The 25,872-nt window shown below is 58.4% G+C and overlaps 2 protein-coding genes across 2 annotated transcripts; one reads left to right on the forward strand and one right to left on the reverse strand.

The window, feature by feature from the left end:
• Positions 1 to 196: 196 nt before the first annotated feature.
• On the reverse strand, positions 197 to 3,948 carry FKRP (fukutin related protein). The gene is made up of 2 exons (XM_032677735.1): positions 3,926 to 3,948; positions 197 to 2,364 (listed from the first exon to the last, which is right to left on the reverse strand). The coding sequence occupies exon 2, from the start codon at positions 2,206 to 2,208 to the stop codon at positions 715 to 717; it is 1,494 nt and encodes a 497-aa protein (XP_032533626.1). The 5' UTR covers positions 2,209 to 2,364; positions 3,926 to 3,948; the 3' UTR covers positions 197 to 714.
• STRN4 (striatin 4) lies at positions 3,619 to 25,599 on the forward strand. Its single transcript, XM_032677728.1, has 15 exons — positions 3,619 to 3,834; positions 6,662 to 6,765; positions 6,872 to 6,948; positions 7,660 to 7,738; positions 9,092 to 9,304; positions 11,051 to 11,210; positions 12,480 to 12,624; positions 14,518 to 14,589; positions 16,864 to 16,970; positions 18,974 to 19,149; positions 19,894 to 19,941; positions 21,125 to 21,246; positions 22,292 to 22,462; positions 24,020 to 24,160; positions 25,469 to 25,599. The coding sequence occupies exons 1-15, from the start codon at positions 3,619 to 3,621 to the stop codon at positions 25,597 to 25,599; spliced, it is 1,962 nt and encodes a 653-aa protein (XP_032533619.1).
• Positions 25,600 to 25,872: the final 273 nt, after the last annotated feature.

A 25,872-nucleotide genomic window follows, 5' to 3' on the forward strand; every position in this document is an offset into this window, starting at 1 on the left:
CCCCATGTGCCCCCCAGTCCTGGGGCACTGAGCATTCCCCCCATGTGCCCCCTAGTCCTGCGGCACAGAGCATCCCCCCCATGTGCCCCCTAGTCCTGGGGCACAGAGGAGCCTGGTGGGCATCACAGGGATTTGGGGGGGTTTATTGTCCCCCACCCCTCAGTCCTGGTGCCCAGAGCAGCCCCTCAAGTGCCCCCCTAGGTTCCCCTCAGTCCTGGTGCCCAGAGCATTCCCCCATGTGCCCCCCAGTCCTGGCACAGAGGAGCCTGGTGGGCATCACAGGAATTTTTGGGGGTTTATTGTCCCCCACCCCTTACTCCCGGTGCCCAGAGCAGCCCCCCCTGTGCCCCCCAGTCCTGGTGCCCAGAGCAGCCCCCCAGTCCTGGCACAGAGTAGCCTGGTGGGCATCACAGGGATTTGTGAGGGTTTATTGTCCCCCACCCCTCACTCCCGGTGCCCAGACCACCCCCCCGTGCCCCCCACATGCCCCTCAGTCCTGGGGCTCAGAGTAGCCCCCCAGCCCTGGCACAGAGGAGCCTGTTGGGCATCACGAGGATTTGGGGGGGTTTATTGTCCCCCACCCCTCAGTCCTGGTGCCCGGAGCAGCCCCCCAGTCCTGGCACAGAGTAGCCTGGTGGGCATCACAGGGATTTGTGAGGGTTTATTGTCCCCCTCCCCTCACTCCCGGTGCCCAGACCACCCCCCCCGTGCCCCTCAATCCCTCTCCAACCTCTTCACGGCGGGGTTGGGGTACTCGGGGTTCTCCACGGCGCCCGGCCCGAACTTGAGCTCGAGGAAGGCGCGGGCGTTGTTGGGCGCCATGGCCGTGAAGCCGGCGAAGGCCACGGGCACCAAGGGCCGCAGGAAGCTCTCGGGGAACTCCACGTCCTGCGGGTGCCCCAGCCACGTGTCCTTGGTCATGGTCCCGCCGCGGGCGTAGAAGGGCCACAGGTCCACGTGCAGCCGGTTGGCGCGGCTGTAGTGGACGCGGTAGAAGTCGCCCTCGGCCGCCTTCTCCCACAGGAAGCCCTCGGGGTCCTCCACCGGCCGCCCCTCGGCCGCCACGGCCGCCAGCCAGCGGCACTTGCCGGCGTCCTCGCGGTAGATGCCCAGGTCCACGTCGTAGTCCCAGGGGATGATGTCGCCCAGGCGGGCGGCGCCCAGCAGGGACCCCCCTTCCAGCCAGTACCTGACGCCGGCCGCCTCCAGCTCGCGGGCCACGTGCCGGGCGGTCTCCCGCAGCGCCCGCAGGCAGCAGGGCGGCGTCCAGCGCCCGGCCAGCAGGTACTGCGGCGTGCGGGCCTGCACGGTGCCGAAGCAGCGCGGCGTGGCCTTGGCGCAGCCGTGCCAGCGCCGGCGCCCGTCGGGCAGCACCTCCAGCTTGACGCCGACGTCCCGCAGCAGCCGGCGGCGCCGCGACTCCGCCAGCCCCTCGGCTTTCCAGCGGCCGTGCGGCGAGGCCGGCGGGCGGCGGGCGGCCGGGAAGGCGGCGCCGGGCAGCAGGCGCAGGCGCCAGCCGCGGAGGGCGGCCTGGAGGGCCAGGGCGGTGGGCACCGGGCGCGCCAGCGGGAAGGGCAGGGCGAAGAGGTCGCGGGTGCGCAGCAGGAGGACGGCGGGGGGACCCTCCAGCGCCGAGCAGCCGCCGCCCCCCCGGGCGGCGTCGGCGTCGCTGTACCGCGCCGTCCACGCCCTCAGGTCCACGCTCAGCGCCAGGCACCGCGGCGCCCGCGGGCCCACCGGCGCGGCCACCACGCGGGCGCTGCCGTTGCCGCCGCCGCCGGCCTCCAGCGCGTCCCTCATGCGCTCCAGCAGGCCCGGCACGGCTCGGGCGCCGTCGGGCACCAGCGCCACGTGGCGGGTGCGCACGGCCAGCTCGGGGCGAGGCGGCGGCGGGCGGTCGGGCCGCTGCGGGCGCAGGGGCAGCAGCGCGGCGCCGGCGGGCAGCGGCACCGGCGGGTAGGGCGGCGAGTCGGCCGCCACCAGGACGGGCACGGGCAGGGCGGCGAAGGAGCGGGCGGTGCCCGCCAGGTCGTTGTCGAAGTCCTCGAAGTCCCGCAGCAGGACGGTGACGCCGGGGACGCCGCGAGGGGGGCGGCACGGGGAGGGCGGCGCCGCCGGCGAGGGGGGGCCGTGCCAGGCGCAGAAGAGGAGCAGGAGGTTGAGGGCGATGCCCGCGGCCAGGGCGGCCTGGCACGGGGTCACCCGCATGGTAATTAGTCCTTTTAGTTAATTGATTAGTCCTCTGGGTTAATTGATTAGTCCTCTGGGTTAATTAAGGGGAGGTCCCCCCCGGCCTCAGGTGGGTGCCGGCGGTGCTGGCGCGGGTGTCACGAGCTGGGGGGTCTCGGCGGGTCGGCGGCAGCGCTGGGGGGGGAACGAGGGGTTAATGAGGGGGCTCGTTAATGAGGGGATGTGTTAATGAAGGGACAGGGACACCCCCAGCCCCTAGAGCCCCCTATGGCCTCCACATTCCCCCATAACCCCCATAGCCCCTATAGCCCCCAAACCCCCCTATAGCCCCTACAGACCCCAAATCCCCCTATAGCCCCCAACCCCCCCATAACCCCTATAGCCCCAAACCCCCCTATAACCCCTATAGACCCCAAATTCCCCTATAGACCTCAATCCCCCCTGTAGCCCCCAAACCCTCTATAGCCCCTATAGACCCCAAATTCCCCTATAGACCTCAATCCCCCCTGTAGCCCCTGTAGCCCCTAAATCCCCCTATAGTCCCCAAACCACCCATAGCCCCTACAGACCCCAAATCTCCCTAAAGCCCCTATAGCCCCCAAATCCCCCTATAGCCCCAAACCCCCTATAACCCCTGTAGACCCCAAATCCCCCCATAGCCCCTATAGCCCCCAAACCCCCCATAGCCCCTACAGACCCCAAACCCCCCTATAGCCCCCAAATCCCCCCATAGTCCCTGTAGACCCCAATTCCCCCTGTAGCCTCTGTAGGCCCCAATCCCCCCTATAACCCCTATAGACCCCAAATCCCCCCATAGCCCCCAAACCCCCCATAGCCCCTACAGACCCCAAACACCCCTATAGCCCCAAACCCCCCTCTAGCCTCTGTAGACCCCATATCCCCTATAGACCCCAAATCCCCCTATAGCCCCCAATCCCCCCTATAGACCCCAAACCCCCCATATCCCTTATAGACCCCAAATCCCCCTATAGCCCCCAGTCCCCCTACAGACCCCAACCCCCCAATAGACTCTATAGACCCCAAATCCCCCTATAGACCCCATATCCCTTATAGACCCCAAATCCCCCTATAGACCCCCAATCCCCCCTATAGCCCCCAATCCCCCTATAGCCCCCAACCCCCCATAACCCCTACAGACCCCAAATCCCCCTACAGACCCCAAACCCCCCTCTAGCCTCTGTAGACCCCATATCCCCTATAAACCCCAAATCCCCCTATAGCCCCCAATCCCCCCCATAGCCCCCTACCCCCCCCCCCCGCCGCGGGCTCCGTTGCCCCGGTAACGGCGCGAGGCCCCGCCCCCTCCTCCCTCCCGACGGGCTCCGCCCCCACTTCCGGCTCCGTTTGTGGCAGGAAGCGGCGGCGGCGGCGGCTCCGCCCGTGGCTCCCTTTGTGGCAGCGCCCGTGATGGCGGCGGAGCGGGCGGCGGCTCCGCGGGCCCAACCGCCCCCCGCGCCCCCCGGCAGCGGCCCCGCCGCCGCCTCCACCGCCCCCGGTGCCGCCGCCGAACCCGCGGGCCGGGCGGGGCTGAGCCTGCCCGGCATCCTGCACTTCATCCAGCACGAGTGGGCGCGTTTCGAGGCCGAGAAAGGGCGCTGGGAGGCGGAGAGGGCCGAGCTGCAGGTACCGGGATAAACCACCCTCCCCCTCCCTCCCGCCGCCACCATCATCATCCCTCACAAACAGCCCCGAGGGGAGGGACCGGGGGGGTTACCGGGGGGACCGGGGCCGCCGCCGCCGCCGCCGCCATCTTGGGAGGAAATGGCCGCCGGGGCGGCGGGAGCGGGGGGCGGGCACCGGGGCGGGGGCGGGGGGGCGGCACCGGGACCCCCCCACAGGGAACGGAGCGGGACTCCCCCCGGAATGGGAGTGCTGGGCACCGGGACCTCCCTCTCTAGTACCGGGAATCCCCCCGGAACGGGAGTGCGGGGCACCGGGACCCCCTCCTCTAGTACCGGGAATCCCCCCGGAACGGGAGTGCGGGGCACCGGGACCCCCTCCTCTAGTACCGGGAATCCCCCCGGAACGGGAGCGCTCGGCACCGGGACCACCCCATAGTACCGGGACCCCTTCCCTCTACCGGGATCACACAGCACCGGTACCGGGACCCCCCCGGGAACGGGAGCGCTCAGCACCGGGACCCCCCCCTCTAGTACCGGGATCACACAGCACCGGCACCGGGACCCCCCCCGTACCAGCACCGGTATGGGGGACACCGGCACTGGGACACCCCCAGGGAACTTGGGGGTCCCCTGTGTGATCCCAGGAAGTTTTGGGGGAATCTTGGTTGTCCAGGGGTCCCAGAGGGTGTCTGGGGGTCCCTGTCACCCCCTTGTCACCCCTGTCACCCCCTTGTCACCCCTGTCACCCCCTTGTCACCTCTGTCACCCCCCTGTCCCCCCACGTACAGGTGGCCCTTCCCGCAGGGCAGGAGAACCTCAGGGAACTTGGGGGTCCCCTGTGTGATCCCAGGAAGTTTTGGGGGGATATTGGTTGTCCAGGGGTCCCAGAGGGTGTCTGGTGGTCCCTGTCACCCCTTTGTCACCCCTGTCACCCCCCTGTCCCCACAGCCACTGGTGACCCTTCCTCCAAGGCGAGGACAAGGGGCAGGAGAACCTCAGGGAACTTGGGGGTCCCCAGGAAGTTTTGGGGCATAGGTCCTTATCCAGGGGTCCCAGAGGGTCCCAGAGGGTGTCTGGTGGTCCCTGTCACCCCTTTGTCACCCCTGTCCCCCCCCTTGTCACCCCTGTCACCCCCCTGTCCCCCCAGGCACAGGTGACCCTTCCTGCAAGGTGAACACGAGGGGCAGGAGAACCTCAGGGAACTTGGGGGTCCCCAGGAAGTTTTGGGGCATAGGTCCTTATCCAGGGGTCCCAGAGGGTCCCAGAGGGTGTCTGGTGGTCCCTGTCAACCCCTTTGTCACCTCTGTCACCCCTTTGTCCCCTCTGTCACCCCCCTGTCCCCACAGGCACCGGTGACCCTTCCTGCAGGGCAGGAGAACCTCAGGGAACTTGGGGGTCCCCAGGAAGTTTTGGGGCATAGGTCCTTATCCAGGGGTCCCAGAGGGTCCCAGAGGGTGTCTGGTGGTCCCTGTCACCCCCTTTGTCACCTCTGTCACCCCCCTGTCCCCCCAGGCACAGGTGGCCCTTCCTGCAGGGCAAGCACAAGGGGCAGGAGAACCTCAGGGAACTTGGGGGTCCCCAGGAAGTTTTGGGGGAATATTGGTTATCCAGGGGTCCCAGAGGGTGTCTGGTGGTCCCTGTCACCCCTTTGTCACCCCTGTCACCCCCTTGTCACCTCTGTCACCCCCCTGTCCCCCCAGACACAGGTGACCCTTCCCGCAGGGCGAGCACGAGGGGCAGGAGAACCTCAGGGAACTTGGGGATCCCCAAGAAGTTTTGGGGCATAGGTCCTTATCCAGGGGTCCCAGAGGGTCCCAGAGGGTGTCTGGTGGTCCCTGTCACCCCTTTGTCACCCCTGTCACCCCCTGTCACCTCTGTCACCCCCCTGTCCCCACAGGCACAGGTGACCCTTCCTGCAGGGCAAGGACAAGGGGCAGGAGAACCCCAAGGAACTTGGGGGTCCTCAGAAAGTTTTGGAGGAATCTTGGTTGTCCAGGGGTCCCAGAGGGTCTCTGGTGGTCTCTGTCACCCCCTTTGTCACCCCTGTCACCCCCTTGTCACCTCTGTCACCCCCCTGTCCCTCCAGACACAGGTGACCCTTCCCGCAGGGTGAGCACGAGGGGCAGGAGAACCTCAGGGAACTTGGGGGTCCCCAGGAAGTTTTGGGGGATAGGTCCTTATCCAGGGGTCCCAGAGGGTCCCAGAGGGTGTCTGGTGGTCCCTGTCACCCCCTTGTCACCCCTGTCACCCCCCTGTCCCCCCAGGCACAGGTGGCCTTCCTGCAGGGCGAGCGCAAGGGGCAGGAGAACCTCAGGGAACTTGGGGGTCCCCAGGAAGTTTTGGGGGAATATTGGTTGTCCAGGGGTCCCAGAGGGTCCCAGAGGGTGTCTGGTGGTCCCTGTCACCCCTTTGTCACCCCTGTCACCCCCTTGTCACCCCTGTCACCCCCCTGTCCCCCCCCTGTCCCCACAGGCACAGGTGACCCTTCCTGCAGGGCGAGCGCAAGGGGCAGGAGAACCTCAGGGAACTTGGGGGTCCCCAGGAAGTTTTGGGGGAATATTGGTTGTCCAGGGGTCCCAGAGGGTCCCAGAGGGTGTCTGGTGGTCCCTGTCACCCCCTTTGTCACCCCTGTCACCCCCCTGTCCCCCCAGGCACAGGTGGCCTTCCTGCAGGGCGAGCGCAAGGGGCAGGAGAACCTCAGGGAACTTGGGGGTCCCCAGGAAGTTTTGGGGGATAGGTCCTTATCCAGGGGTCCCAGAGGGTCCCAGAGGGTGTCTGGTGGTCCCTGTCACCCCCTTGTCACCCCTGTCACCCCCCTGTCCCCCCAGGCACAGGTGGCCTTCCTGCAGGGCGAGCGCAAGGGGCAGGAGAACCTCAAGACCGACCTGGTGCGGCGCATCCGGATGCTGGAATACGCCCTCAAACAGGAGAGGTGGGCACCCCCCAAAAACCCCCTCAGCCCCCCAATTTGGGGGGTCCCCGGGCTTGGGGACACCCCTAACCCCCCCCCCCTTTTTGGTTTTGGGGATCCCCCCCAGGGCCAAGTACCACAAGCTGAAATTCGGGACCGAGCTGGCGCCGGGGGAGAAGCCGCGGCCGGAGGGGCCGGAACCGGGTGAGGGTCCCCCTTGTTTTTTGGGGGGGTGCCATGGGGGTAGGGGGGGTGGTTTTGGGGTGTCTGAGCCCCCCTCCCTCCTCCCTGTGTCACCCCAGAGTTGGAGGGGGGGTGTGTGTCTCAGTCCTTGGGAGGGAGGCCCCTAAAACCAGGAGGGGTCCCCTAAACCTGGGAGGGGTCCCCAAAACCTGGGAGGGGTCCCCAAAAACATGGGAGGGGTCCCAGGCCTGGGGGTGGGATCCCTTAAAATCAGGAGGGGTCCCCAAAAACCTGAGAGGGGTCCCAGTCCTTGGGAGGGGGGCCCCTAAAACCAGGAGGGGTCCCCAAAACCTGGGAGGGATCCCAGACCTGGGAGTGGGATCCTTTAAAACCAGGAGGGGTCCCCTAAAACCAGGAGGGGTCCCCCAAAACCTGGGAGGGGTCCCCTAAACCTGGGAGGGATCCCAGTCCTTGGGAGGGGGTCCCCCAAAACCAGGAGGGGTCCCAGTCCTGAGGGGGTCCCCAAAAAACCTCGGAGGGGTCCCAGACCTGAAATTTGGGCCCGAGCCGGAGCCAGGGGAGGGTCCCCGTTATTTTTTGGGGGTGTCATGGGGTGAGGGGGGTTTTTAGGGGTATCTAAGGGGGTGAGGGGGTTTTTAGGGGTGTCTGATGGGGTGAGGGGGGGGTTTTAGGGGTGTCTGACCCCCCCCATCCGTGTGTCCCCCCCCCCAGTGTCGAACGGCCCCGCGGAGCTGCCGGTGCTGGAGGGGGGTCCCGTGGCCTGGAAGGAGGGACGGCAGCTCCTGCGCCAGTGAGTGGGGAGGGGGCTCTGGGGGGGGGGATTTGGGGGTTCAGGGGGGCTCAGGGAGGGTTTGGGGGGCTCTGGGGGGGGAGTTTGGGGCTCAGGGGGGGCTCAGGGGGGTCCCGTGGCCTGGAAGGAGGGACGGCAGCTCCTGCGCCAGTGAGAGGGGAGGGGGCTCTGGGGGGGGGGGGATTTGGGGGCTCTAGGGGGGGTTTGGGGGCTCCAGGGGGGGTTTGGGGGTTCAGGGGGGCTCAGGGAGGGTTTGGGGGGCTCTGGGGGGGTTTGGGGGCTCAGGGGGGGTCCCATGGCCTGGAAGGAGGGACGGCAGCTCCTGTGCCAGTGAGTGGGGAGGGGGCTCTGGGGGGGTCACCTTAAACACCTTCATGGGGTCACCCTAAATACATCTCCATGGGGTCACCCTAAACATGTCCATGGGGTCACCTTAAACATGTCCATGGGGTCACCCTAAACACCTCCATGGGGTCACCCTAAAGACATCTCTGGGGTCACCCTAAACATGTCCATGGGGTCACCTTAAATATGTCCCTGGAGTCACCTTAAACATGTTCCTGGGGTCACCCTAAACACGTCCCTGGGGTCACCCTAAATACATCTCTGGGGTCACCCTAAACATGTTCCTGGGGTCATCCTAAACACCTCTATAGGGTCACCCTAAACATGTTCCTGGGGTCACCCTAAATACCTCTCTGGGGTCACCCTAAACACCTTCATGGGGTCACCCTAAACATGTCACTGAGGTCATCCTAAACATCTCCATGGGGTCACCTTAAACATGTCCTGGGGTCACCCTAAACACCTCCCTGGGGTCACCTTAAACACCTCCATGGGGTCACCCTAAAGACATCTTTGGGGTCACCCTAAACACCTCTATGGGGTCACCCTAAAGACATCCCTTGGGTCACCCTAAACACATCCCTGGGGTCACCCTAAACATGTCCCTGGGGTCACCCTAAAGACATCTTTGGGGTCACCCTGAACACATCACTAGGGTCACCCTAAACATCTCCCTGGGGTCACCCTAAACATGTCCATGGGGTTACCCCAAACACATCCCTGGGGTTACCCTAAAGACATCCCTGGGGTCACCCTAAACACCTCCATGGGGTCACCCTAAACCTGTCCATGGGGTCACCCTAAACACATCCCTGGGGTCACCCTAAACATGTCCCTGGGGTCACCTTAAACACCTCCATGGGGTCACCCCAAACACATCCCTGGAGGTGTTGAAGTTGGGTCATGGGACCCACGGCGGGGTTGGATCCAGGGTTGGATCGATGATCCCAGAGGGCTTTTCCGACCCGGCTGATCCCATAATTCCACGATAATCCCCCCCAATTCCAGGTACCTGGAGGAGTTTGGCTACAGCGACACCATCGTGGCCATGAGATCCCGGCGGGTCCGGTCCCTGCTGGGCCGCAGCCCCCCCGGAACCTCCCCCGCAACCGGGACCCCCAACCCCGGCCCCCCACCCCGGGGCAGCCCCCCCGGGACCCCCCCGGGGGAACCCCCCGGGGAGTCGCTGCTGCTGCGCAGGATCCACGAGCAGATCCAGAGGTGGGGCACGTTTTTGGGGGGATTTGGGGTTTTTTTGGGATTTTTTTAGGATTTTTTGGGGTTTTTTTGGGGGGGTTTTAAGGGTTTTTTTGGGGTTTTTTTTCGGGTTTTTTGGGGGTTTTTTTCGGGTTTTTTTGGGGGGTTTTAAGGGTTTTTTTGGAGGTTTTTTTCGGGTTTTTTTTGGGGGGTTTTAAGGGTTTTTTGGAGGTTTTTTTCGGGTTTTTTGGTTTTTTTTTTTCGGGTTTTTTTGGGGGGTTTTAAGGGTTTTTTGGAGGTTTTTTTCGGGTTTTTTTGGGGGGTTTTAAGGGTTTTTTGGGGGGTTTTAAGGGTTTTTTGGGGGGTTTTTTTTGAGTTTTTTTGGGGAGGTTTTTGGAGGTTTTTTAGGGATTTTAAGGGTTTTTTGGGGAGTTTTTTGGGGTTTTTTTGGTGGCTTTTTGGGGTTTTTTGGGGGTTTTTTGGTGGCTTTTTGGGTTTTTTTTTATTTTTTTTCGTTTTTTTTTGGGAGGGGGTTTAAGGGTTTTTTTGCTGTTGCTTTTGGGGTTTTTTTAAGGGTTTTGGGGTTTTTTTGGTGGGTTTTTGAGCCCCCCCGGGGAGTCGCTGCTGCTGCGCAGGATCCACGAGCAGATCCAGAGGTGGGGCACGTTTTTGGGGGGATTTGGGTTTTTTTTGGGATATTTTTGGGATTTTTGGGGGTTTTTTTGGGGGGGGGGGGTTTAAGGGGTTTTTGGGGATTTTTGGGGTTTTTTTTGGGGGGGGGGGTTGGGGGAATTTAAGTTTGGGGGTTTTTTTTGTTTGTTTTTTGGGGGTTTTTTTGGTGGCTTTTTGGGGTTTTTTTAGGGGTTTTTTTGGGTTTTATTTTGGAGGGGTTTTGGGGGGTTTGGGGTTTTTTGAAGGGTTTTAAGGGTTTTCTTGGGGGGGGTGTTGATTTTTTTTCTGGGGGTTTTAAGGGTTTTTGGGGGGTTTTTTGGATGTTTTTTTGGGGTTTTTTTAATGTGTTTTTGGTGGGTTTTTGTGGTTTTTTGGGGGGAATTTTAAGGGTTTTTTAGGAATTTTTTGCCGCTTTTTGGGGAGGTTTTTGGAGGGTTTTTAGGGGTTTTAGGTGGGTTTTTGGGGTTTTTTTTGGAGGTTTTTTGGGGAGGTTTTTGGAGGGTTTTTAGGGGTTTTATGTGGCTTTTTGGGGGTTTTTTTTGATTTTTTTGGGGGTTTTTTTTGATTTTTTTTTTCGTTTTTTTGAGAGGGGGTTTAAGGGTTTTTTTAAGGTTTTTTGGAGGTTTTTTAGTGTTGTTTTTGAGGGGTTTTGGGGGTTTTTTTAAGGGTTTTTTTGTTTTTTTTTTTTTTGGTGGGTTTTGGGGGTTTTTTTGGGGGGTTTTTTTGGGGTTTTTTTGGGGGGAGGTTTTTGGGGGTTTTTTGGGGGGGATTTTTGGGGGGTTTTGGGGCGTTTTTTGGGGTTTTTTGGGGTTTGTTTGGGGGGGGTTTAAGGAGTTTTTTTGGGAGGTTTTTTGCTTGGGGTTTTTTTTTTAGGTTTTTCGGGGTTTTTTTGGTTTTTTGGGGGGGGGAGGTTTTGGGGGGTTTTTTGGGGGGGGAATTTTAAGGGTTTTTTTGTGGGGTTTTCAGGGGTTTTTGGTGGTTTTTGAGGGTTTTTTGAGGAGGTTTTTGGGTTTTTTGGGGGGGTTTTTTTGACATTTTTTTTCGGGGTTTTTTTTTCCGGGTTTTTTTTGGGCTCATCCCGTTCCTTCCCCCCCTCAGGAACGCCGGGAAGGAGTCGGAGCAGAGGGGGGGCCTGGGGGGGCTGCAGGAGGTTCCTTTTCCCCCCGGGGAGGACGAGGACAGCGACGAGGACGAGGAGGAGGAGGCCGAGAGCCTTCACCCCCCCGGGCACCCCCAGCACAGGAAACAGCGAGTCAAGGCAAGGGGCCACCCCGAAATTTTGGGGAGGGGGGGGTCCCCTAGAGTTGGGGGGGGGGGTTTCCCAAAATCTGGGAGGGGTCCCAGTCCTTGGGGAGTCCCCAAAAACCTGGGAGGGGTCCCAGTCTTGGGGGAGTCCCATAAATCTGGGGGGGATCCTGGTCCTTGGGGGGTCCTCTAAATCTGGGAGGGGTCCCAGTGCTGGGGGGGGGATCCCCTAAAACCAGGGGGGGTCCCCTAAACCTGGGAGGGGTCCCAGTCCTGGAGGGTCTCTTAAAACCAAGGGGGGTCCCCTAAAACCTGGGAGGGGTCCCCTAAAACCAAGGGGGGATCCCCTAAAACCAGGAGGGATCCCAATCCTTGGGGGTGGATCCCCTAAAACCAGGAGGGATCCCCTAAATTTGGGAGGGGTCCCAGTCCTTGGGAGGGGTCCCAGTACTGGGGGGGGGGATCCCCTAAAACCAGGGGGGGTCCCCTAAACCTGGGAGGGGTCCCAGTCTTGGGGGAGTCCCATAAATCTGGGGGGATCCTGGTCCTTGGGGGGGTCCTCTAAATCTGGGAGGGGTCCCAGTGCTGGGGGGGGGGATCCCCTAAAACCAGGGGGGGTCCCCTAAACCTGGGAGGGGTCCCAGTCTTGGGGGAGTCCCAAAAATCTGGGGGGGATCCTGGTCCTTGGGGGGGTCCTCTAAATCTGGGAGGGGTCCCAGTACTGGGGGAGGGGTCCCCTAAAACCTGGGAGGGGTTCCCTAAACCTGGGAGGGGTCCCAGTCCTGGGGGAGTCCCCAAAAACCAGGAGGGGGGTCCCCTAAAACCTGGGGAGGGGTCCCTAAAACCAGGGGGGGTCCCCTAAAACCAGGAGAGTTCCCAGTCCTGGGGAGGGATCCCCTAAAACCAGGAGGGCTCCCAGTCCTTGGGAGGGGTCCCTAAAACCAGGGGGGGGATCCCCTAAACCTGGGAGGGCTCCCAGTCCTGGGGGGGATCCCCTAAAACCAGGAGGGATCCCAGTCCTTGGGAGGGGTCCCTAAAACCAGGGGGGGGATCCCCTAAACCTGGGTGGCCTCCCAGTCCTGGGGGGGGATCCCCTAAACCTGGGGGGGATTCCCCTAAACTCGCCCACGCCCCAAACCCCAAAACCTTTCCCCCGTCCCCTTCCCGTTGTTTTTGGGGGTCCAACCCCCCCAAAATAAACCCACCCACCCCCCAAAAAAAAAAACCCCACCCCCCAAAAAAACCACCCACCCCCCAAAAAACCACCCCCTTTCCTTTTTAGCTGAGCCCCAAACCCCTCCTGGCCGAGGTGGAGGATGAGGATGACGAGGAAGATTCCGAGGACGCCCTGGGCGAGTTCGACTTCCTGGGCTCGGGGGAGAACAACAACGGGACGGGCCGGAGACCCGGGGGCTGCCTGGAGCTGGGTGAGAGGGATTTGGGGGATTTTTGGGATCAGGGAATTAGGGAATGAGGGGATCATGGGATCAGGGAATCAAAAAAACCCCCAAAACCCCCCCTAAAAACTTGTCGTCCCTCTCTCTCTGTGCTCCGATTCCTTCCCGGCGTTCCTGAGGGGGGGAAGCACTGGGATGACCCCAAAAAAAACCCCAAAAAAGCCCTAAACCCCCCCCTAAAAACCTGCCCCCCCCCTCCTCCGACTCCTTCCCGGCACTTAGGGTGATCCCAGGGCTGTGTTTGGGGTGACCCCGTGGAGGTGTTTGGGGTGACCCCATAAAGGTGTTTAGGGTGACCCCAAAGATGTCTTTAGGGTGACCCCAGGGACATGTTTAGGGTGACCCCATGGATGTATTTAAGGTGACCCCAAAGGTGTCTTTAGGGTGACCCCATAAAGGTGTTTAAGGTGACCCCAGGGATGTCTTTAGGGTGACCCCAGGACATGTTTAGGGTGAGCCCAGGAACATGTATAGGGTGACCCAAGAGACATGTTTAGGGTGACCCCATGAAGGTGTTTAAGGTGACCCCAGGGACATGTTTAGGGTGACCCCAAAGATGTCTTTAGGGTGACCCCATGGACATGTTTAGGGTGACCCCAGGGACATGTTTAGGGTGACCCCATGGATGTATTTTAGGTGACCCCAAAGATGTCTTTAGGGTGACCCCATGGAGGTGTTTAAGGTGACCCCAGGGACATGTTTAAGGTGACCCCATGGATATATTTAGGGTGAGCCCAGGGATGTATTTAGGGTGACCCTATGAACATGTTTAGGGTGACCCCAGGGACATGTTTGGGGTGACCCCATGAAGGTGTTTAAGGTGACCCCATGAAGGTATTTAAGGTGACCCCAGGGATGTATTTAGGGTGACCCCATGGACATGTTTAAGGTGACCCCAGGGCTGTGTTTGGGGTGACCCCAGAGATGTGTTTAGGGTGACCCCAGGGACATGTTTAGGGTGACCCCATGGATGTATTTAAGGTGACCCCAAAGATGTGTTTAAGGTGACCTCATGGATGTATTTAAGGTGACCCCAAAGGTGTCTTTAGGGTGACCCCAAAGGTGTCTTTAGGGTGACCCCATGGATATATTTAGGGTGAGCCCAGGGATGTGTTTAGGGTGACCCCATGGACATGTTTAGGGTGACCCCAGGGACATGTTTAGGGTGACCCAGAGATGTGTTTAGGGTGACCCCAGGGATGTATTTAAGGTGACCCCATGGACATGTGTAGGGTGACCCCAGGGATGTGATTAGGGTGACCCCAAAGATGTCTTTAGGGTGACCCCATGGACATGTTTATGGTGACCCCAGGGACGTATTAAAGGTGACCCCAAAGATGTCTTTAGGGTGACCCCATGAAGGTGTTTAAGGTGACCCCATGAAGGTGTTTAAGGTGACCCCAAGGACATGTTTAGGGTGACCCCAAGGACATGTTTAGGGTGACCCCAGGGACGTATTAAAGGTGACCTCAAAGATGTCTTTAGGGTGACCCCATGAAGGTGTTTAAGGTGACCCCAAAGATGTCTTTAGGGTGACCCCATGAAGGTGTTTAGGGTGACCCCAGGGAGGTGTTTAGGGTGACCCCATGAAGGTGTTTAAGGTGACCCCAAGGACATGTTTAGGGTGACCCCATGGACATGTTTAGGGTGACCCCAGGGACATATTAAAGGTGACCCCAAAGATGTCTTTAGGGTGACCCCATGAAGGTGTTTAGGGTGACCCCAAAGGTGTCTTTAGGGTGACCCCAGGGCCATATTAAATGTGACTCCCCCCCCGTCCCTGTGCAGCCCATTCCCCTGGGATTTCCCCGGGGACAGAATTCCACCCCAAATCCCCCCTCACCCCCCATTTTGTGCCCCCAGAGGGTCCCCGGGGGCGGCTCCGGGGGGTTCTGGAGCTGCCGGACGAGGCGCGGCCGCCGCGGGCACCCCAAGGTGAGACCTGTATTTTTAAATAGATTTTTTCCTTTTAAAATGTGGTTTTAAATATATTTTTTCTTTTTAAACTGTATTTTTCAATATATTTTTTCTTTTTAAAATGTATTTTTAAATATATTTTTTTAAAAATGTATTTTTAAATATTTTTAAATGCATTTTTCAATGTATTTTTTTCTTTTTAGAGTGTATTTTTAAATATTTTTTTTAATGTATTTTTCAATATATTTTTTTTTTAAAATGTATTTTTAAATACTTTTTTAATGTATTTTTAATATATTTTTTCTTTTTAAACTGTATTTTTAAATATATTTTTCTTTTTAAACTATTTTTAAATATATTTTTTTCTTTTTAAAATGTGTTTTTAAATATTTTCTTAATGTATTTTTCAATATATTTTTTCTTTTTAAACTGTATTTTTAAATATATTTTTTCTTTTTAAAATATATATTTAAGTATATTTTTTCTTTTTAAAATGTATTTTTAAATATTTTTTTAATGTATTTTTCAATATATTTTTCTTTTTAAAATGTGTTTTTAAATATATTTTTTCTTTTTAATGGTATTTTTCAATATATTTTTTCTTTTTAAAATGTATTTTTAAATATATTTTTTTTAAAAATGTATTTTTAAATATTTTTTAATACATTTTTCAATGTATTTTTTTCTTTTTAGAGTGTATTTTTAAATATTTTTTTAATGTATTTTTCAATATATTTTTTTTTAAAATGTATTTTTAAATATTTTTTTAATGTATTTTTCAATATATTTTTTCTTTTTAAAATGTATTTTTCAATGTATTTTTTCTTTTTAAAATGTATATTTAAGTATATTTTTTCTTTTTAAAATGTATTTTTAAATATTTTTTTAATGTATTTTTCAATATATTTTTTCTTTTTAAACTGTATTTTTCAATGTATTTTTTTCTTTTTAAAATATATTTTTAAATATTTTTTTGATGTATTTTTCAATGTATTTTTTTCTTTTTAAACTGTATTTTTAAATATTTTTTTAATGTATTTTTCAATATATTTTTTTCTTTTTGAACTGTATTTTTAAATATATTTTTTCCTTTTAAAATGTATTTTTAAATATGTTTTTTTTAAATATATTTTTAAGTAAATTTTTTTTTTTAAAATGTATATTTAAATATATTGTTTTTTAAATATATTTTTAAGTATATTTTTTCTTTTTAAAATGTAGTTTTAAATATATTTTTTCTTTTTAAAATGTAGTTTTAAATATTTTTTTTTCTTTTTAATTATATTTTTAAATATATTTTTTCTTTTTAAAATGTATTTTTCAATATATTTTTTCTTTTTAAAATGTATTTTTAAGTATATTTTTTCTTTTTAAAATGTATTTTTAGATATATTTTTGCTTTTTAAAATGTATATTTAAATATATTTTTTCTTTTCTAAATATATTTTTAAGTATATTTTTTCTTTTGAAAATGTATTTTTAAATATTTTTTCTTTTTCAAATATGTTTCTAAATATATTTTTCTTCCTTTTTAAAATATATTTTAAATGTATTTTTCTTTCTTTTTCAAAATATATTTTTAATATATTTTTAAATATGTTTTTCTTTCTTATTCAAATATATGTTTAAATATATTTTTTTTCTTTTTTAAAGTATATTTTTAAATATATAAATATGCATATGTATTGTTTATATATTAACACATATTTTTATATATGTAAATTTTATTTATCTATAAAACATGATTATATTTTATATATATATTATGTATGCAAGTATAAATATGTATTTACATAAAAATATATATGTTTTATGTATAAATATATATTTATACTTTTATATAAAAATATACAAAATATATTTACATAAAGATATATAAATTTTATGTATAAATATATATTTATATGTAAATTTTATTTATATACAAAGTATTATTTATATGCAATTATAAATATATATTCATATACATAATATTTCTTGTATAAATATGTAATATGTACAAAATAGTAATTATATGTAAATATAAAAACATATTTATATATATGATTTTATAGACAGAGAGATAGATTATATTGATATTATTATTCCAAAAATGTTTATTTTATCACCACACCACTGCTAAATTTGCCAACGAGAAGCAAATTAACTCCTCCTACACGACAGTGGCTGTGCCCATTTCTATTATTCTGTTTCATTCATTATCTGTTTTATTTTATCCCGTTTCATTTATTTGATTTGTCTCCTGGCAAGGACCTTTATTGAAATTGGATTATTTTGTTTTAATCCCCTCAGGGACTTTGGGAATCTCCTCGGACGTTTTCATCCTGGACGCCGTCGGCGCCGTCGGCCTGGGGGACCTGGCGGACCTGACGGTCACCAACGACAACGACGGCGCTGACGTGAGTCACCCCTGGCCCCTCACGGTGTCCCCTCAGTGTCCCCTGGCCCCTCAGAGGGTCCCCTGGCCCCATATTGTCCCCTGAGTGTCCCCTGGCCCCTCAGAGTGTCCCTTGTCACCTCACGGTGTCCCTTGAGTGTCCCCTGTCCCCTCAGAGTGTCCCTTGTCCTCTCACGGTGTCCCTTGAGTGTCCCCTGTCCCCTCAGAGTGTCCCTTGACCCCTCACAGTGTCCCCTGTCCCCTCAGAGGGTCCCTTGTCCCCTCACGGTGTCCCTTGTCACCTCAGAGTGTCCCCTGTCCCCTCACAGTGTCCCCTGTCACCTCAGAGTGTCCCCTGTCCCCTCACAGTGTCCCTTGTCACCTCAGAGTGTCCCCTGTCCCCTCACAGTGTCCCCTGAGTGTCCCCTGTCCCCTCAGAGTGTCCCTTGTCCTCTCATGGTGTCCCCTGTCCCCTCAGAGTGTCCCTTGACCCCTCACAGTGTCCCCTGTCCCCTCAGAGTGTCCCCTGTCCCCTCACAGTGTCCCCTGTCCCCTCAGAGTGTCTCTTGTCCCCTCACGGTGTCCCCTGAGTGTCCCCTGTCCCCTCAGAGTGTCTCTTGTCCCCTCACGGTGTCCCCTGTCCCCTCAGAGTGTCCCCTGTCCCCTGAGTGTCCCCTGGCCCCTCAGGGTGTCCCCTGTCCCCTCACAGTGTCCCCTGTCCCCTCAGAGTGTCCCTTGACCCCTCACAGTGTCCCCTGTCCCCTCAGAGGGTCCCTTGTCCCCTCACGGTGTCCCTTGTCACCTCAGAGTGTCCCCTGTCCCCTCACAGTGTCCCCTGAGTGTCCCCTGTCCCCTCAGAGGGTCCCTTGTCCCCTCACGGTGTCCCCTGTCCCCTCAGAGTGTCCCCTGTCCCCTGAGTGTCCCCTGACCCCTCAGGGTGTCCCCTGTCCCCTCACAGTGTCCCCTGTCCCCTCAGAGTGTCCCCTGAGTGTCCCCTGTCCCCTCAGAGTGTCCCCTGGCCCCATATTGTCCCCTGAGTGTCCCCTGACCCCTCAGACTGTCCCGTGAGTGTCCCCTGTCCCCTCAGGGTCCCCTGGGCCTGCCCAGAGTGTCCCCTGGCCCCTCACAGTGTCCCCTGAGTGTCCCCTGGCCCCTCAGAGTGTCCCTTGTTCCCTCAGGGTGTCCCCTGTCCCCATATTGTCCCCTCACAGTGTCCCCTGGCCCCTCACAGTGTCCCCTGAGTGTCCCCTGGCCCCATATTGTCCCCCGAGTGCCCCCTGTCCCCTCAGAGTGTCCCCTGGCCCCTCACAGTGTCCCCTGAGTGTCCCCTGGCCCCTCACAGTGTCCCCTGTCCCCTCACAGTGTCCCCTGAGTGTCCCCTGTCCACTCACAGCGTCCCCTGTCCTTTCGGGGTATCCCTGAGTGTCCCCTGGCCCCTCAGAGTGTCCCCTGTTCCCTCAGAGTGTCCCCTGTCCCCATATTGTCCCCTGGACCTGTCCTGAATGTCCCCTGTCCCCTCGGGGTCCTCTGACCAGCCCTGAGTGTCCCCTCATCTCCTCTGTCCCCATGTTGTCCCCTGGCCCCCCTCCAGTGTCCCCTCAGCTCCATTGTCCCCAAACCCACCTCCACCATCCCCTCACCTCCAGTGTCCCCATATTGTCCCCAAACCCACCTCCACCATCCCCTCACCTCCAGTGTCCCCATATTGTCCCCAAACCCACCTCCACCGTCCCCTCACCTCCAGTGTCCCCATATTGTCCCCAAACCCACCTCCACCGTCCCCTCACCTCCAGTGTCCCCATATTGTCCCCAAACCCACCTCCACCGTCCCCTCACCTCCAGTGTCCCCATATTGTCCCCAAACCCACCTCCACCATCCCCTCACCTCCAGTGTCCCCATATTGTCCCCAAACCCACCTCCAGCGTCCCCAACCCCCTTCCCTTCCCCCCCCGACCCCGCCACAACGCCGGGGGGGTGTCACCTGTCCCCAGGGGGGGTGTGTCACCTGTCCCCTCTCCCCTCAGGTGACAGAGGGCCGGGACGCCCTGAAGAAGACGTGGAGCCCCAAATTCACCCTGCGCAGCCACTACGACGCCGTGCGGGGCCTGGCCTTCCACCCCGCCGAGCCCGCCCTGCTCACGGCCTCCGAGGACGGCACCCTCAAGCTCTGGAACCTCCAGAAACCCGGCAACCCCAAAAAGTGGGTGCCCCAAAAGTGGGTGGGGGGTCACAGGGTGCCCAGGTGTGTCCCAGGTGTGTCCCAGGTGTGTCCTCATGGTGCTGAGCCTGCCCTGCTCAGAGGTTCCAAGGACGGAACCCTCAAGCTCTGGAACCTCCAGAAACCCGGCAACCCCAAAAAGTGGGTGCCCCAAAGAGTGGGTGTGTCCCCAGGTGTGTCACAGGGTACCCAGGTGTGTCCCAGGGTGCCCAGGTGTGACCCAGGGTGCCCAGGTGTGTCCCAAGGTACCCAGGTGTGTCCCCAGGGTGCCCAGGTGTGTCCACAGGTGCCCAGGTGTGTCCTCAGGTGTGTCCCCAGGGTACCCAAGTGTGTCTCTGGGGTACCCAGATGTGTCCCCAGATGCCCAGGTGTATCCCAGGTGTGTCCCCAGGTGTGTCCCTGGGGTACCCAGGTGTGTCCCCAGGGTACCAGGTGTGTCCCCAGGTGTATCCCCAGGTGCCCAGGTGTGTCCCAGGTGCTCCCTCAGCTGTATCCCAGATGCCCAGGTGTGTCCCCAGGTGTATCTCAGGTACCCAGGTGTGTCCCCAGGTGTGACCCAGGTTCCCAGGTGTACCCCCCAGATGCCCAGGTGTATCCCCAGGTGCCCAGGTGACCCCCCAGGTGTGTCCCCAGGGTGCCCACGTGTATCCCAGGTGCCCAGGTGTGTCCCCAGGTGTGTCCCCAGGTGTGTCACCCCCCCTCTCCCTGTCTCTCTCTCCCTGGCAGGAACGCGGCGCTGGACGTGGAGCCGGTTTACGCCTTCCGGGGACACAGGTGGGGACACCGACAGGTGACACGGGGGGGGTTGGGGTGGCCTTGGGGGTCATTGTCACAGTTGTCACCGTTGTCACCATTGGCACAGTGGTCACATTGTCCCCAACCCCGCGGGGTGTCCCCAGGTACCCAGGTGTGTCCCCAGAGTGCCCAGGTGTGTCCTCAGATGTGTCCCCAGGGTGCCCAGGTGTGTCCCCAGGTGCCCAAGTGGGTCCCCAGGGTACCCAGCTGTGTCCCCAGGTGTGTCCCCATGTACCCAGGTGTGTCCCCAGATGTATTCCCAGGTTCCCAAGTGTGTCCCCAGGGTGCCCAGGTGTGTCCCCAGCATACCCAGGTGTGTCCCCATGGTGCCCAGGTGTGCCCCCATGTACCCAGGCGTGTCCCCAGATGTATTCCCAGGTTCCCAGGTGTATGCCCAGGGTGCCAAGGTGTGTCCCCAGGGTGTCCAGGTGTGTCCCCAGGTGCCCAAGTGGGTCCCCAGGGTACCCAGGTGTGTCCCCAGAGTGCCCAGGTGTGTCCCCATGGTGCCCAGGTGTGCCCCCATGTACCCAGGCGTGTCCCCAGATGTATTCCCAGGTTCCCAGGTGTATCCCCAGGGTGCCAAGGTGTGTCCCCAGGGTGCCAAGGTGTGTCCCCAGGTGTGTCCCCAGATGCCCAGGTGTGTCCCCAGGGTACTCAGGTGTACCCAGGGGTGTCTGGGGTGTCCTTAGGTGTCATTGTCACAGTTGTCCCATTGTCCCCAACCCCTCAGGTGCCCCGTGCTGGCCGTGGCCACGGGCTGTGACCGCGGGCTGTGCTGCAGTGGTGGCCTGGGGGGGGATTTGGGGTGACCTTGGGGGTCATTGTCACCGTTGTCACAGTTGTCACAGTTGTCCCATTGTCCCCAACCCCTCAGGTGCCCCGTGCTGGCCGTGGCCACGGGCTGTGACCGCGGGCTGTGCTGCAGTGGTGGCCTTGGAGGGGATTTGGGGTGACCTTGGGGGTCATTGTCACCGTTGTCACAGTTGTCACAGTGGTCACATTGTCCCCAACCCCTCAGGGGCCCCGTGCTGGCCGTGGCCACGGGCTGTGACCGCGGGCTGTGCTGCAGTGGTGGCCTGGGGGGGGATTTGGGGTGACCTTGGGGGTCATTGTCACCGTTGTCACAGTTGTCACAGTGGTCCCATTGTCCCCAACCCCTCAGGGGCCCCGTGCTGGCCGTGGCCATGGGCTGTGACCAGGGGCTGTGCTGCAGTGGTGGCCTGGACGCCCAGATCCGGTGCTGGCGCCTGCCCGACCTCGACATGGACCCCTACGACGGCTACGGTGGGTGACACCGGCACGGGGGGACACGGGGGGGACACGGGGGACACACCCGGTGGTCCCCGCTGCCAGGTGGTGGGGGGGACATGGGGAGGGGACACCTGGTGGTCCCCGGTCCCAAGGGTGGCCTGAGAGGGGACATGGGGACATGGGGATGAGGTCAGTGGGGTCCCCACCCCACAATGTCACACAAGGGTGGCCTGAGGGGACATGGGGACAATGGGATGAGGCCAGTGGGGTCCCCAGGCCACGGTGTCACAGGGGACACGGGGGGGACACGGGGGACACACCCGGTGGTCCCCGGTGCCCGGTGGTGGGGGGGACATGGGGAGGGGACACCTGGTGGTCCCTGGTCCCAAGGGTGGCCTGAGAGGGGACATGGGGACAATGGGGTGACACCAGTGGGGTCCCCAGGCCACGGTGTCACAGGGGACACGAGGAGACATGGGGGACACACCCGGTGGTCCCCGGTGCCCGGTGGTGGGGGGGACATGGGGAGGGGACACCTGATGGTCCCTGGTCCCAAGGGTGGCCTGAGGGGACATGGGGACAATGGGATGAGGCCAGTGGGGTCTCCAGGCCACAGTGTCACACAAGGGTGGCCTGAGGGGACATGGGGACACTGGGGTGACACCAGTGGGGTCCCCACCCCAGGGTGTCACACAGGGGTGGCCTGAGAGGGGACATGGGGACAATGGGATGAGGCCAGTGGGGTCCCCAGCCCAGGGTGTCACACAAGGGTGACCTGAGGGGACATGGGGACATGGGGACAAGACCGGTGGGGTCTGTGTCCCCCCTTGGTGACTGTCCCCATGTCACCAGACCCTGGGGTGCTCTGTGGGGTCCTGGAAGGTCACAGGGACACCGTGTGGGGTCTGTGTCCCCTTGGTGACCCCGGGGTGCTCTGTGGGGTCCTGGAAGGTCACAGGGACACCATGTGGGGTTTGTGTCCCCTTGGTGACCCCGGGGTGCTCTGTGGGGTCCTGGAAGGTCACAGGGACACCGTGTGGGGTCTGTGTCCCCTTGGTGACTGTCCCCATGTCCCCAGACCCCGGGGTGCTCTGTGGGGTCCTGGAAGGTCACGGGGACGCCGTTTGGGGTCTGGCCTTCAACGCCTCGGGGGAGCGTTTGGCCTCCTGCTCGGCCGACGGCACCGTCCGGATTTGGGATCCCCGGCGCCGGGACGGGCCCTGCCTGGGGGTCTACGACGGGCACAGCGGTGAGAGGGGGCACCTGGGGGGCACCTGGGGGGCACCTGGGTACCTGTGGGGGTACCTGGGATACACCTGGGGGGTACCTGGGTACCTGGGGGGCACCTGGGTACCTGTGGGGGTACCTGGGATACACCTGGGGGGCAGCTGGGGGGCACCTGGGGGTCTACGACGGGCACAGCGGTGAGAGGGGGCACCTGGGGGGCACCTGGGCACCTGGGGGGCACCTCAGTACCTGTGGGGGTACCTGGGATACACCTGGGGGGCACCTGGGGGTCTACAATGGGCACAGCGGTGAGAGGGGGCACCTGGGGGGCACCTGGGGGGCAGCTGGGATACACCTGGGGACCTGGGGGGCACTTGGGATAGAGCTGGCACCTGGGGGGCACCTGGGATACACCTGGGGGCACCTGGGGGGCACCTGGGGGTCTACGATGGGCACAGTGGTGAGAGGGGGCACCTGGGGGGCACCTGGGTACCTGGGGGGCACCTGGGTACCTGTGGGGGTACCTGGGATACACCTGGGGGGCACCTGGCGGGTACCTGGGTACCTGGGGGGGCAGCTGGGATACACCTGGGGGGCACCTGGGGGTCTACAACGGGCACAGTGGTGAGAGGGGGCACCTGGGGGGCAGATGGGATACACCTGGGGACCTGGGGGGCACTTGGGATAGTGCTGGCACCTGGGGGGCACCTGGGATAGGCCTGGGGGGCACCTGGGGGGCACCTGGGGGTCTACGATGGGCACAGTGGTGAGAGGGGGCACCTGGGGGGCAGCTGGGATACACCTGGGGGACACCTGGGGGGCACCTGGGTACCTGGGGGGTACCTGGGATACACCTGAGGGGCACCTGGGTACCTGGGGGGCAGCTGGGATACACCTGGGGGGCACCTGGGGGGCACCTGGGGGGGCAGCTGGGATAGACCTGGAGGGAACCTGGGGGTCTACGATGGGCACAGCGGTGAGAGGGGGCACCTGGGGGGCAGCTGGGATACACCTGGGTACCTGGGGGGCAGCTGGGATACACCTGGGGGGCACCTGCCTGGGGGTCTACGATGGGCACAGTGGTGAGAGGGGAACCTGGGGGGCACTTGGGATACACCTGGGGGCACACCTGGGCACTTGGGATACACCTGGGATACACCTGGGTACCTGGGGGGGCATGTGGGGGGGCAACTGGGGACATGGGATACACCTGTCTGGGGGTCTACGATGGGCACAGCGGTGAGAGGGGCACCTGGGGGGCACCTGGGTACCTGGGATACATCTGGGGACACACCTGGGCACCTGGGGACACACTTGGGGACACACCTGGGCATGTAGGATACACTTGGGGACACACCTGGGCACCCTGGGACATACCTGGGCATCGGGGGACACACCTGGGACACACCTGGGCACCTGGGAACACACCTGGGGACACACCTGGGACACACATGAGCGCTCTGGGGACACACTTGGGTACCTGGGGGCACACCTGGGGATACACTTGGGCATCTGGGGACACACCTGGATACCTGGGGACACACCTGGGGACACACCCGGTCACCTGTCCCCCCCTCAGAGCACGGTGTGCCCACGTCGGTGACGTTCTCGGCCACGCAGCCGTCCCACGCCGTCGCCTCCTTCCGCTCGGGCTGCGCCGTCATCTACGACCTGGAGGCCGCCCGACCTGCCCTGGTGCTCGAGGCACGACCTGGCAATGGTGAGTGACCGTCACCTGGGGTCACCTGGGGTCACCTGGGGTCACCTGTGTCACCTGAGGTCACCCTGTGTCACCTGGGGTCACCTGTGTCACCCTGTGTCACCTCTGTGCCCTGGTGCTCGAGGCACGACCTGGCAACGGTGAGTGACTGTCACCTGGGGTCACCTGAGGTCACCTGTGTCACCCTGGGGTCACCTGTGTCCCCCCATGTCCCTGTGTCCCCCCAGGTGTGCCCAGCCAGGTGAACCAGGTGGTGTCCCCGTGTCCCCCCAGGTGTCCCCAATGTCACCTGTGTCCCCAGGTGTCCCCATGTCCCCAATGTCACCTGTGTCCCCCCTGTCCCCCCCCAGGTGTCCCCAGCCAGGTGAACCAGGTGGTGTCCCCGTGTCCCCCCAGATGTCCCCATGTCCCCAATGTCACCTGTCCCCCCCCAGGTGTTCCCAGCCAGGTGAACCAGGTGGTGTCCCCATGTCCCCAGTGTCACCCTATGTCACCCCGTGTCCCCCCAGGTGTCCCCAATGTCACCTGTCCCCCCAGGTGTTCCCAGCCAGGTGAACCAGGTGGTGTCCCCATGTCCCCAGTGTCACCCTATGTCACCCCGTGTCCCCCCAGGTGTCCCCAATGTCACCTGTCCCCCCAGGTGTTCCCAGCCAGGTGAACCAGGTGGTGTCCCCGTGTCCCCCCAGGTGTCCCCAATGTCCCCTGTCCCCCCCCAGGTGTGCCCAGCCAGGTGAACCAGGTGGTGTCCCCATGTCCCCCCAGGTGTCCCCATGTCCCCAATGTCACCTGTGTCCCCCCAGGTGTCCCCAATGTCACCTGTGTCCCCCCTGTCCCCCCCCAGGTGTCCCCAGCCAGGTGAACCAGGTGGTGTCCCCGTGTCCCCCCAGGTGTCCCCATGTCCCCAATGTCACCTGTCCCCCCCCAGGTGTTCCCAGCCAGGTGAACCAGGTGGTGTCCCCATGTCCCCCCAGGTGTCCCCAATGTCCCCAATGTCCCCTGTCCCCCCAGGTGTCCCCATGTCCCCAATGTCACCTGTCCCCCCCCAGGTGTTCCCAGCCAGGTGAACCAGGTGGTGTCCCCGTGTCCCCCCAGGTGTCCCCAATGTCCCCAATGTCCCCTGCCCCCCCAGGTGTGCCCAGCCAGGTGAACCAGGTGGTGTCCCCGTGTCCCCCCAGGTGTCCCCAATGTCCCCTGTCCCCCCAGGTGTGCCCAGCCAGGTGAACCAGGTGGTGTCCCCGTGTCCCCCCAGGTGTCCCCAATGTCCCCCCAGGTGTCCCCAATGTCACCTGTGTCCCCCTGTCCCCCCAGGTGTGCCCAGCCAGGTGAACCAGGTGGTGTCCCACCCCTCCCAGCCCCTCACCATCGCCGCCAGCGACGACCGCGGCATCCGCTTCCTGGACAACCGCACGGGTGAGCCGCTAATTGGGGACCTTCGTTAGCGCTAATTAAGGGGGGGGGGGTCGTTAGGGAGAATTAAGGTGGGGAGGGGCTTCATTAGCCCTAATGAGATGGGGAGGGGCTTCATTAGGAGCTTTCTTTACCCTAATGAGGGAGGAGCTTCATTAGCCCTAATGAGGGAGGGGCTTCATTAACCCTAATGAGGGAGGGGCTTCATTAACCCTAATGAGGGAGGGGCTTCATTAGCCCTAATGAGGGAGGAGCTTCATTAGCCCTAATGAGGGAGGAGCTTCATTAACCCCATGAGGGAGGGG

Source organism: Chiroxiphia lanceolata, unplaced genomic scaffold, assembly GCF_009829145.1.
Source record: "Chiroxiphia lanceolata isolate bChiLan1 unplaced genomic scaffold, bChiLan1.pri scaffold_95_arrow_ctg1, whole genome shotgun sequence".
In the NCBI taxonomy this organism is placed as follows: Eukaryota; Metazoa; Chordata; class Aves; order Passeriformes; family Pipridae; genus Chiroxiphia; species Chiroxiphia lanceolata.

Bases quoted from the DNA above. Each gene is read 5' to 3' on its own strand.
- FKRP (XM_032677735.1), bottom strand. From the start codon at position 2,208: ATGCGGGTGACCCCGTGCCAGGCCGCCCTGGCCGCGGGCATCGCCCTC.
- STRN4 (XM_032677728.1), top strand. From the start codon at position 3,619: ATGGCGGCGGAGCGGGCGGCGGCTCCGCGGGCCCAACCGCCCCCCGCG. The intron at 3,835-6,661 runs GTACCGGGATAA...CTGTCCCCCCAG, and splicing joins CGGAGAGGGCCGAGCTGCAG to GCACAGGTGGCCTTCCTGCA. The intron at 21,247-22,291 runs GTGGGTGACACC...CCATGTCCCCAG, and splicing joins GGACCCCTACGACGGCTACG to ACCCCGGGGTGCTCTGTGGG.